This window comes from Caretta caretta, chromosome 8 (assembly GCF_965140235.1).
Source record: "Caretta caretta isolate rCarCar2 chromosome 8, rCarCar1.hap1, whole genome shotgun sequence".
Lineage (NCBI taxonomy): Eukaryota > Metazoa > Chordata > Testudines > Cheloniidae > Caretta > Caretta caretta.
The window spans coordinates 54283107-54295770 of NC_134213.1; the positions used below are offsets into that span (position 1 = coordinate 54283107).

The window sequence follows — 12664 nt, forward strand, 5'->3', positions numbered from 1 at the left end:
TCTTTCATTTTTCTTTCAATCTTTCCCTGACTCTTTCACCCCACTCTTCTCCCAGTCTGGTTTCTTCTTTCTTTCTCTTTTTGATTGCTTTTTCTCTCCCCTTCTCTCTGTCTCCTTCAACCTGTTCATCTTGTTTCTCCCCACCTCCAATTTCCTTAATTTTCTTTCCCCATCAAGACTTCTCCATCCTTACAAGGGGAGAAGAGTGTCCCTGCTGCCCCGCAAAATTAGATACTCTTCAGTCCTGGCAGTATAAAGAGGTCCTGATATTCCCCCCTAACCTTACAGAGGCAACTACGTGGACCATGAGAAAAACAAGATGGAAGTGAAGTGTCGTGAGTGGAAGCGCCATGAATTTCACTACGACAACATCATTTGGGCTTTGCTTACGCTCTTCACTGTCTCCACTGGAGAGGGGTGGCCACAGTGAGTATTGTGCTTGGTCCTGTCTGCTTGCAGGTGTCCGTGGGCACAGGATTCATGAAGAAACTTCACATTCCCCTTTTGAAGAGCTGTTTAAATGGTAGGGTTAGTAACTGGGTTTCTCCAGTTGGGAAAGGGGTAGAAGGCACTGAGAGAAGAGTTGGGGGGAAGGAGATAGGTCAAGAAATTATATCAGTATGTGAGAACTCTCACCAGTTAATGGGTATAGGAGCCTGGTGGAACCAGCTCTCTTCTTGGGAGGCGAATGCTGGGATAGTCCACTACCCTGAGTAGGCCTGAGGGGAATTTGAGACCAGTCAATCTCCCAGCATAAGTCAAAGGGGAACTCTGTGGGCTAGTCCACTCACCGTGTTGGCTGAACTCGGACAATCTCCTTCCATGTGTGTGAACAAGGGAGTGCTCTGGGATACCCCTTTTTTATGAGGGATGTATGTTTAACTCTGGCAAAGCCCACCAGCCAGGGTAGACAATGGGAAGAGCTCTGGGACTCTTGTAATGTAGGAGAGGGGAATATCTTGTCATGAAACAGGTAACCAGAATTGTCAGAATGTGTCCATGACTGAGCAGGTGAGGTAGAAGGTTTGCTTTATCACCATAACCAGTTTGCACAGTGGGGACAGATGGAGATGAATATTAAAGGTGGTACCATTGGGTACATGATGTTCTCCTAGTCAAGTACACTGTGGAGAGGCATCCAGAATGGACCAGCCATTGGCATCTATGAGACCCTTTGTGCCTTTCTTTTTCCGTGTACATCCAGGGTGCTGCAGCATTCAGTGGATGTGACTGAGGAGGACCGGGGGCCCAGCCGCAGTAACCGCATGGAGATGTCCATTTTTTACGTGGTGTATTTTGTGGTCTTCCCTTTCTTCTTTGTCAACATCTTTGTGGCTCTCATCATCATCACTTTCCAGGAGCAAGGAGACAAAATGATGGAGGAGTGCAGTCTGGAGAAGAATGAGGTAACACATTAAAACAGGAGAGCAGAGGGCAGGATGAATTTATTTTTCAGGTACTGTGGCAACAGACAGCTTCAGGTATAGACCATAGAGTGGTGGAGCTGAGGGCTAAGGCATGTGATGTGAAAGTCTGGCTGGAATCCAGTAAAGTTCTCTTCAGCCTAGACTCCAGCTTATGTGACATCTGCCTTCCCTTTGCATTTACTTCTGGAACATAGGATGTTTTAATCACACCTGAGTCATTCTCACTAATTACATTTTTGTCCTGACCGTGCAGCCAACAATAGTTCACCAGGCTTCCCAGCTATTTGAAAAGGAGACTATTGTTATAAAGGAAACCCATCTGTGGCTGCTGTGAATCACCCCTATTGGCACTCAAATGGGAGAGCTAGGGAGCCATGTTCCCTCCCCCACCTGCTTCCTTGCCAGAGAGGCTTTGCCCTAGACTGGAAGAGGAAAATTATTTTCCTCATCTTCATTTTATCCTGCATTATTGGTCCATGTAGCCCAGTATCCTGTCTTCCAACAATGGCCAATGCCAGGTGTTTCAAAGGGAATAAACAGAACAGGGCAACTATCAAGTTTGATCCATCCCCTGTCATCCAGTCTCGCCATCTGGCAGTCAGAGGCTTAAGGACAGCCAGAGCATGGGGTTGCATCCCTGACCATCTTGGCTAATAGCCATTGATGGACCTATCCTCCATGAACTTACCTAGTTCTTTTTTTAACCTTGTTATACTTTTGGCCTTCACAGCATCCCTGGGCAAAGAGTTCCACAGATTGACTGCATTGTGTGAAGAAGTACTTCCTTTTGTTTATTTTAAACCAGCTGCCTATTAATTTCATTGGGTGACCTCCTGGTTCTTGTGTTATATGGAGGGGTAAATAACACTTCCCTATTCACTTTCTCCACACCAGTCATGATTTTATAGACCTCTATCATATCCCCCCTTAGTCTTCTCTTTTCCAAGATGAACAGTCCAGTCTTTTTAATCTCTCCTCACATGGAAGCGGTTCCATCCCCCTAAACACTTTTGTGGTCCTTTTCTGTACCTTTTCCAATTCTAATATATCTGTTTTGAAATGGGGCAACCAGAACTGTACCGCAGTATTCAAGGTGTGGGCGTACATGTAACTGCCTGGATTTCCTGTGCTGTTACTGCCTAAGTGCTCCCAAATAATGGGTGATTTTCAGATGATAATTTGAGGCCATTTCCTGTCCATGTGGCAATAACCATATCCTGGCCTAAAGAAATGCCAAGGTGGAAGGACACATGTGTTCATTATTCCAAGGTATGGCTATTACTGAGTTCACAGGAAAAACCCTAGTCTGACTCTCCTGGAACGTCTAGCGAAGAAACAATTTTGAGACATAATTCAGTTAAGTTTAGTTTTTTACATTCTGTCAGCTGGATAAAATAAGTATTTGGGGCCGCCAGCTTTGGTGTTATCATGTGGTTTGTAGGGAGTGTGTGCATGTGGAGGGCAGTATAGGACACGGGGATCTGTATAGGAGACAGTTTCTGAAAATAACTGTCACGTAACAGCTCAGTAAGTGTACAGGGTCCCCATGCTCTGATTGACTAAGTTTATTCCAGCTGAGCCTAAACCACAGTAGTAACGTCATTAACTCATGCCGTTATTTTATGCTGAATGTGAATGGAGAGAAACTGCTTACAGTGCAGTCACGGGAAAATCCTGCCTTGTTTCACTACATCACAGGGCATAAATTTTGCTGCAGATTATAGTGACCTTCTGCTTCTTGGGACAGATCCTTGCCCCATGTTCAGCTTGATTAGCTCAGCTGGGTGCTGGGGAACTCATCATCCCCCAAGATCTCCGAATGGCGGAAGAGTTTCTGTAGGGCTGCGTCTCCAGCATAATGATCAGAGTAGCCTCCATGGCCACGGGCAACCCACCTACCTCCAGGGGAGGAAGGACCTGAGGATTCTGATAGCAACAGATACTCTGCCCAATTTCTCCCCAGCTCATCTACCCCGGCTGTCAACACACTTCTGTGTAATGACATGCAGGAAACCCCCAGGGACTTGGGATTCACGCAGCTCAGGAGGACAATATTCACTCTCTTCCATTCGCCTGTAGCAGAGAACTAGTAACAGGACATCATGGGTAGTGGGAGGAAAGATGAGAAGCTGAGTGCAAGCTGACAGACTTTGTTTTGTTCCAGAGGGCGTGCATTGACTTTGCCATTAGTGCCAAACCTCTCACGCGCTACATGCCTCAAAACCGACACACCTTCCAGTACCGCGTCTGGCACTTTGTGGTCTCCCCATCCTTTGAGTACACCATCATGGCCATGATAGCGCTGAATACCGTGGTGCTGATGATGAAGGTGAGCTGACCGGGTAGACCAGAGGCCCAGGATGACATGCCTCTGTGTAGGGAATTGGAGAGGAGGTGAAACAGCCAGGGAGGGATTTAGAAAGTATGTTTTTTGTTTTAAGAAGATGCTGGGGTCTTGGCACCCAGGTCCCATATCATATCATGTCTGTTAGTATAGTTGACTAGGGAAGCTGATGTGGTCACAGCCTTGGCTCTTACACTGGTGTCTTTATTACTGAAGCAAATATTTCCAGTTTGCACTCAATCCATTGAGCACAGTCCTTGCTGTGAAATGTGGAAGGCAATTAATCCCGAAGACACACAAGGACAGATTTTCAAAGGGACTTCACCCCAGCCTCTGAAATGGCACCTGCATTTTTCACACACACGTTAGGAATCTGACTAAATGATTTGCTTGCCCAAATGAGGTTCTTCCACCCAAAGATTTTTTTTTGTCTTCCTTGTGCAGACACTTGCATGTTCTACATTGAAGTGCCAACTTCCATCTCCTCAAATCTTGAGGAGGATGGCTAATACTCTCCTGTTTTAATATGGCCCATCTCTGTTGTTGGTGTCCCCATAGCCTGTAGGAAATTCTTTCAAGAGCACAAACGCACACTTGAAAGTTCAGTACACCCTTACGATGTGAACAGTGTAGGTAACAAACAGTGATGCTGCAACAACAATTGCCCTCAACAGAAGGACCTCATGAATTAGTGGGGCACTGGCGATGGTAATGTGATCTGGGCTGATTCTGTGATAAACACGTAGCAGTGGTTGCCCCCTGGGAGACCCTTCTTCCCGTCGGCTCCATCCTCTTCCCTTAGCAGAAACAAAGCGGAAGGGCAGAATGAGGATTACTGGATATGTAGCTGGTTTAAAAAAAAGGGTGGGGGGCTTGTCACTAGCCAGTCAATAGTTAAACACCTGGGATAAATCTCAGGGGCTTGGGCAAAGCCTAATCCTACCATGGAACTAAAGGTTCATTGTAATATCCAATTTTGGTAGCTGACTGTAGATGGTTCTGACTTTCTCTCTTTCTGGCAGTACTATTCCGCGCCCTACACATATGAGTTGGCTCTTAAGTACCTGAACATCGCATTTACCATGGTGTTCTCATTGGAGTGCGTCCTGAAGATCATAGCTTTTGGCTTCCTGGTAAGTGATTTGGTACTAGTACTCCGTACCAGCTTTGGGTACTCAGTTCAACTGGCAGTGATAGTGGACTTTGGCTTCCTAGTGTGTAGCTAATACTCTCTTCTTTTGGCATTAGTAATGGGATGTAGCTTCCTGGGATGTAACTGGTATTTAGTTCTGGCATCTTCTTGAGAGCTGTACTTATTCTGGGTGTTGGAGTCTTGTTAAGCACCATGACGCTGGATGTCTACCTGCTTTCTTGGTCAGTCCAGAGCTTTCCAGATTCCTAGCCCAACATCTGGAGCTTTCCAGATTCCTGAGTCAATATTTTAGAGTGAAATATCTGGGGTTTTCATTTAATCTGAGCAACTGAGTGTCACCCCCACTGCTGAACCCAAATGGCGATGTTACTTTTAATGAACTTTTATATTTGGTGTGAATTTACTGCTGGTGACAGCTTTCAGATTGTCACCCCTCCCCACCTGGGCAATTCAGTGTCTATACCTATTCAGCCTTTGTCCTTTTTGCTGCTGCTGCTAACCAGGGTGCCAGTTTATTACCAGTTGTGTTGGCAGCTGATATTACATTGATGCCTGAGCACTAGGAACTGGATTGAGTACACTAATTCCTTTCAACCAGGCCATGAAATACCCATTCATTGATAACGGTTGATACCAGATTGGAACTGGTAATATAGTGGTGAAAGGCTTCATATTTAATTATCATTCCCTTGAGTCTCAGCCACTCCTCACTAATTATCTCATTATTCAGCCCAAGGAATCTGTTGTTTGTGAACATAACACTTTTTCTTGTCTTCAGCTACCCTTAGGAAAAGCTGATTCTGTTTTTTCTTTATTTCTTTTTCCTTTTGTTTCTCACCTGTCCTGCTGGATGACATCTGTTGCTCTCCACTATGGCAGTCCAGCATATGGCACACTTACATTAAACTATTACTGTCAGATTGCAAGATGCAAGGGGCAGTGACTTTTTTGTTGCAAGCTGACGAGGGGCCATGTACACCTATTGCACTTGATAAATAATAATTAATAGTGAATAACCAACCTCCGTGTACAGCCCTTCGTGACATGGAGACAGAATATTGAGCCAGTCAATGGACAGTTTTGTGAGGGCAAAGAGCCCTCCTCTATCCCAGCAGCATGTGTGCTTGGGGTGCACAGCACACCAGCAACCCTTTTCTGAATCATAAATCTATCTCTCTGGGAGGCAGCATGGTCTAGTGTTTAGAGCAAAGGACTGGGAATCAAAAGACCTGGATTCTGTTTCCGGCTGCATGTCTGACTTCCTGGGCTCTCTCTCTCTCTCTGTCTCACTTTCTCTATCTATCAGATGGGAACAATGATACTTACACACCTTTTAAAAGCACTTTGATTTCCTCAAATGGAAGGTGCTATGTAAAGGCAAAGTGTTATTGGTAGGCCGGTTCCTGAAATTCTTATTCAGGCAAAACTTCCATTGACTTCAGAAGTTGTAGATAGCCATTTAGGCACCTGACTGTATTAAATATTCATAGATAGGTACTCCGCTGCATAGTTTAAATAGACAACTGTGTCTCTGGGCTCACCCACTTGTGATTGTGCCTTCAGGAAGGACTGCAGTAGTTTCTCTGTTCTTATATTCCCCTTTTGACAATGCAAGAGAATTCTGTGTGTTCTTTTAGCAGTTTGGCCTATTCAATGCAAGAGTTACCTTATAGAAAATCTGCCTCACCATAGATATGTTCTGGGCTACAACCCCCTCAGACACAAGACAGTATTCCAGAGGCTGGTTTCACAGAAAGAAGACAATATCTGTGGTGGTGGTGGTGATGCGTGAAGACTTGGCATGTGTTTCAGCGTTGCCTGAATCTGACATCATTGTGCTCCCCATCCACATGTTTTTGATCTCTTTGCAGAATTATTTCCGGGACACCTGGAACATCTTTGACTTCATCACTGTGATTGGCAGCATCACAGAAATCATCTTGACAGACACCAAGGTGAATATTCTGACCTTGGACATTTGTGCCATCGATGGAAGGCTGGAGGGGGGTGCCTTGCTCCTTGCCTCTCCTTGGGGGTGTAGATAGATGTAGTGATTTTTGCCTTCTTCTGATTGTTTGATCTTCTCACAGCTGGTGAACACCAGCAGCTTCAACATGAGCTTCCTGAAGCTGTTCCGGGCAGCTCGCCTCATCAAACTACTCCGCCAGGGCTACACCATCCGTATCCTGTTGTGGACCTTTGTGCAGTCCTTCAAGGTAAAGGACACATCAGTGTCCCCTGTTGGGGGCAAGTGTGGTGGTGGAACAGTTACTCAACTTGGGTCATTCTTAGAATCATAGAACTGTAAGACTGAGAGGGACCTCGAGAGGCCATCTACTCCAGTCCCCTGCACTCTTGGCAGGACTAACTATTATTCTTATGATCTTATGAGCTGTTGGAGTTCAGGAAGAACCAGAAAATTTTGGATCAGCATCCAAAGTGTGGAGAGTTTATATGAACCAACCCTCTGAACTTTATAAAATTAACCCACCTCTAATTCTAAATGCAGGAGGGAGAAACAGTAAAACCTTCCTTGCAAAAAGTGGAGGGGAGGGGACTGCACCATTCCAGAGGGTCCTTGGAGGTCTTTTTGGATGTGCTCATTTGCATAGCAGTACGCAGCATGCTTTGCCAGCTGTTTGACAGTAGCGCTGTTGGGTGTTGTACTTTTGCATAGGCTAAATTCTTTGTCTGTATTTTGTAAACCACAATTATGTGGCATTTTAATTTCTAGTCCCTCTATTTGTTTTGGAATTCAACAGTCAGGAAGATGTTGCACCACTCCAGCAAGGAGTGTGATTCTGATTGGTTCTTTGCAACTAATTGCAATAGGCAATAGCAGGGTTAGCACAGGTCACAAGCTATTGCATTTTACTAATATTCTGAAGCCTCTACTGTGGTAAACCAAACTATTGTGTATTTCCCTTTCAGGCCCTCCCATACGTCTGTCTCTTGATCGCTATGCTTTTCTTCATATATGCAATCATTGGGATGCAGGTAAGCAAAGGCGTCCAGGTGTGCGTATCCTACAAGGCTTCTTCTCCTGGGGCAGACAGAGTAAAGAGTGGTCCACTCTGTCACTCACTTTAGTATTATCCAGTCTAGCATTTGCTTATTGTGTTGGAGTCTGTTGACCAGGTCAGGTGCTGAAGAGGTTTGAAGGCTTGCGCAGTAGGAGCTATAGTGTTTAATACACCCACAGGTTGCAGTGTGTGTCCCCCAGAATCCTCTGAGTTGTACATCTCCAGACTGCCTTCTCCAGGGAGTATGTCACTGTGACTCCAGTGATGTAGTTCACATGGATGGAACCCTTCCTGTTGATTACATCATCAGAGATCTCTCATATTATGCTCAAGTGGGCAATCCACATGGACAGCTCAGTTTACCTCTTTCTTTCCAAGCAGAACTCTTTAGTTCCTAAAACCTTAGAAATGACTCAGGTCCCACCAATGTCTGGCCCCAACCTGCCGAATCCGGTTCACAACTAACATTGTGTCTGACAGGGTCCTTGCGAGAGCCTTTGGTGATTTGGTTCCTCTCGCTAATCTCTGTTGCCCAACATCCTTGTATGGGTTTGGGAAGGCCTCGTGTTGCAGAAACCAGGGCTAGGACCTGATCCTTCAGTTGAAGTCAGTGGGAATTGAGGGTACTCAGTGCTTTGCAGAACACAGGCTTTTAGGCCGCAGTCCAGCAAAGCTCATAAGCACAGGAGTAGCCCCACTGTAGTCAATGGGGTTGTTCGTGCATTTAAAGTTAAGCAGATGCTTATGTGGTTTGCAGGATTGATCTTGTGGTTTGAAGGCTGTCCAAGACCCACACTTGATGTCTGGGAAGGCAGCTTTGGCTGTTAATACTCAGGGCTTTGTTCCACGGTGATTGAGGCATCGTGACAAGTAAAACTGCCTGATGTTCACAGCTGGGAAGCGCTTTGGCTAGCGGGGGAAGGGGAGGTCATTGCTAGGGCTGTCATTGCCACCTGCTCTGGATAGAGAATCTGGTTTCCTTTGTTTGAGAGGAAATTTAGTTGTTTAATGGGTTTTCCCCAAAAAAATTTGACTGACTGTGCTCTATTGGTCTATTTTTGGCCGCTTTCCCCTGCCTCCCCACCCCCCCATCCAGGCTTTCTCAGCCCCTCACAAGTGCCATCAGATTTAATCCCCCTTGTGGTGCGATAGTATTTGATTTGTTTTAACACCTTTGTGAACAAATTCCCCAAGCAGTGCTGAGTGGGCGGTGTTTGAGCAAAATAGCTGGAGGCAGAAAATATTCTACAATTACACGTTCCAAAACCCTTTGTGGGAAAAATAGTCAGCAGTTAGTGTATTTTTAGGTATGCTGAAAGTAGAATAGATACGTAATGATACTAACACAATACTTTTCCTCTTCAAAGTACTTTCCAGACACAAACTTATTCAGCCCTACCACACCTCAGGATTGTAGGTCACTACTATTATCCCCATCATACAGATGGGAAACTGAGGCATGAGTTAAGTGTCACTGTCAGAGTCAGATTTAGAATTTAGCTGGCTCCAGTTCTGTTTTCAGACCGTGCCTCTTTCTCAAGATGCATGTACTCAAAGCTCACTGAAACACACACAAGATGCAGCAACCATCATATCTAGATTTCTTTTGTCTTTGATACTTATGCAGCCCCAATTGACATAATATCTGAGCGCTTCACAGTCTTTCATGTATTGAGGTGTACCAGAAATGTCTGCACATACAGTACAGACCTGTTTATGCACAAATCCGCTTAACGCGCTGTAGCGCCATGCCTCCCAGTGCTGCCTATTTAACACGCGAGACTCGTTAACACGTAGTACAGGAACTTGCTATATAGTGCTACAGATTTGCTCACTAACTCACTGACATAGAAATCAACAGGAAGTGTGGAGCGGAAACGTATTGTAAGTCTTTACTGATATTGGTAAAGACGTATCACGCACGCTTAGTCACTGTCACACAAGAGAGAGATATAATATATAGTAGCTATATAGTAATATATATATACTACATTAGAAAATGTTAACCGTAGGCCTAATATAATGGCAGAGGGCAAGCGTCGGCGTTCCTACACTGCAGAAGAAAAGCTAGCTGCAATAGATCGAGTAAATAGCGGAGAAACCCAGGCCAAAGCCCCGAAAGATATGGGGCTTGCCAAATCTGATCTCCGAGGCTGGCTAAAAATGAATCTAAACTGAACGGCTTTGTACAAAATATCGATTCTGCCGCAGGGCTTATGCGAAAACCTGTGCGCTAGTCAGCCAAGCCCACAGCGGGCAAAGCCATGCGCACGGGGTTTGCTCAGGAAAGGCTGAAAGGAACGCCGCTCAGTGGGCCAATTCTTCAAGCCCAAGCGGCAAAATTTGGAAATTTAACGGGGGATGAATCATTCCAAGCCAGCAAGGGGTTTATAGGTCGTTTTAAAAAGCGTCACGGCATAGCGCAGGTATCGATTTCTGGAGAAAGCCGATCAGCCGATGAATCGGTTGCGAACGCGTTTCATCTGCGGCGGATGACAGACTTCATAAGAAAGAAAAAAAATGCGAGCCAGAAAGAGCAGAAAATAACCGTGTTTATTTCTAAGTGAATCATAGACATTTTTTCCAGCATGGCCCTCTTAACCCACGGTCCGTCAACACGCGATCGTGACGGCTTGACTCCCGACATCTGCGCGTAAACGGGTCTGTACTGTATATTCAATAAGCCGGATTCTCCCGTCATTTATTACTGACGGGTTGGCTTCATGGAGTTGCACCAACATGCTTTGAAAGAGGGGAGAATTTAACCCAAGGCGTTACTACCCTTTTACAAAGAGAACCTCTTGATAGCATAGTGTGAAAAGCATTTGACGGCTTTCCTGATCTGCTCTTCTGAAGGAGACAGCTGCTGGCCAGATGGATTCCTCACCATCCCCACATATGTGTGTCTGTCTGTGTTAGTGCAGTCCCTCCCCTGGTGATAGCCAGTGTAACTGCTCTCTGACCTGAAGGGTGCACTCCAGCAGAAGGAGCAGCCTTTGTGATGTGTAATCCTTGCTGAGATCAGACCGGCTGTCTGCTCCACGGGCAGGTGGGAGGGAAGGTAACCGATGCCAGTGACTGGCTGCGCAGGTCGGTGCACTTCCTGGCTTGGCAGTTCTTGTGTGTTGAGTTTTCTTTCCTTTTTGCCCTTAGGTTTTTGGGAATATCAAATTAGATGAAGAAAGCCACATTAACCGTCACAACAACTTCCGCAGCTTCCTGGCCTCCCTTATGCTCCTTTTTAGGTACATGTGCATTTTGAATCATTACTAAACATATCAGTTTTCCCCATCTCATCCCTACCTGAGTCATAATACTGAAGGCTTGCCTGGCTGCAGGAGTGTCTGCCACAGCAGATCAGCTGGGGTGCCCCAGCTAGAAAAAGCGGGTGGGGATCACAAGTCCCTTAGCTCCAAACATACAACAATGACTCTTTAGCTTTACACTTGGAGCTGTTAATCTCCCTGTCCTCCTTGGGCTGCTGACGTTCAGGCATTGGATTTCTGACTTGTGGAACTTGCTGCTGCAGGATAGAAATGAAACAGCTGTGTCTATGAACAGCATCTGCAGTCATGCCATCTAGGTTGGAATTCAAGGGTCCTTTCTCCTCTTGCTTTAGGGCATAAGATGATCACTAGCTGGAGTCAGGAAGCCACCTGCCTTCCACCATGATACAGTGCTGTATAGTTCAGTTTATTATGGGGGTTTTATGCCATCTTCAGAAGCCACTGGCATTGGTTATTGGCAGAGACCATAAGTTCTGAGGTAGCAGATTTTATTTACAAAGAGTTGTGGTGAATTTCCAAGCATCCCACTCATATGTAGTAAAGTTGTGGAGCAGTAAGGGGCTCTGCTTTGAGCAGCTTTTAATGGTGGGTGTGTTTTGGATGCAGGAGTGCCACGGGTGAGGCGTGGCAGGAGATCATGCTGTCATGCCTGGAAGGCAAAGGCTGTGAGCCAGACACCACGGCAACGTCCGGACAGCATGAGAATGAGCACTGTGGCACGGATCTGGCTTACGTATACTTTGTCTCCTTCATCTTCTTTTGCTCCTTCCTGGTGAGTTTGCCTCCTTCCACTCCATTGATCTCTCAGTTCTGGGGAGGACTCAGCACTGACTGCTCCTAACCGAGGGACATCCCCACCCTACTCTCCCCTCCCCTCCACTACTCCATGATGGGTGGGATTCACTATCAGAGAGACTCGGAGAGATCTCACCTTCTGCTCTCTGCTCCAGGCTCCATTACCCTGGCGTGACCCCGTGTTGCTAAAGAAGCTAGCACTCTTACCCCAGGGACAGCAAAAAAGGGTTTTATCACTCTGAGTCATGCCTAGCTGGTTTCAGGGACAGTGGTAAGGAGGGGCTGTTCTAACCCAGAGGTCTGTCCCTTTCATCACGAATACAACTCAGCAAGATTTTGCCCTGCAGCTAATTTAGGATTTCAAATGATCTGCCCTGTGACTGCCAGTATGGAGAGCAGGCCCACCTGCTGTCTGGGTCAAGTCGATGTGTGTGATCTGTATCTGCCTTCTGTCCCTATTTTACCATTGAACAGGGAAGTTGTGGTTGCAAAAGAGAATGTATGCTCTCTGGGGCAGGAATCTGGGGGGAGTTACAGTTGTCCCCCCACCAGCGTGTGCACGCGCGCACAGACATTTGAGCCTACTCATGGAGCGGGAAGTGAACTCAATTGTTTTGTGAAAAAGGGGGTGCAGT

The 12664-nt window shown here is 46.1% G+C and overlaps 1 protein-coding gene across 8 annotated transcripts in view; it reads left to right on the forward strand.

The window, feature by feature from the left end:
* Positions 1–12664, forward strand: part of CACNA1E (calcium voltage-gated channel subunit alpha1 E) — a 331342-nt gene that overhangs the window by 275517 nt on the left and 43161 nt on the right. For all 8 annotated transcript variants that reach the window (XM_075131514.1, XM_075131513.1, XM_075131520.1 and 5 more), the window contains 9 exons: positions 289–426; positions 1205–1406; positions 3592–3756; positions 4794–4904; positions 6796–6879; positions 7015–7140; positions 7856–7921; positions 11101–11192; positions 11841–12006. In XM_075131514.1, the coding sequence (XP_074987615.1) occupies positions 289–426; positions 1205–1406; positions 3592–3756; positions 4794–4904; positions 6796–6879; positions 7015–7140; positions 7856–7921; positions 11101–11192; positions 11841–12006 (1150 nt within the window). The remainder of the gene's footprint in view (positions 1–288; positions 427–1204; positions 1407–3591; positions 3757–4793; positions 4905–6795; positions 6880–7014; positions 7141–7855; positions 7922–11100; positions 11193–11840; positions 12007–12664) is intronic.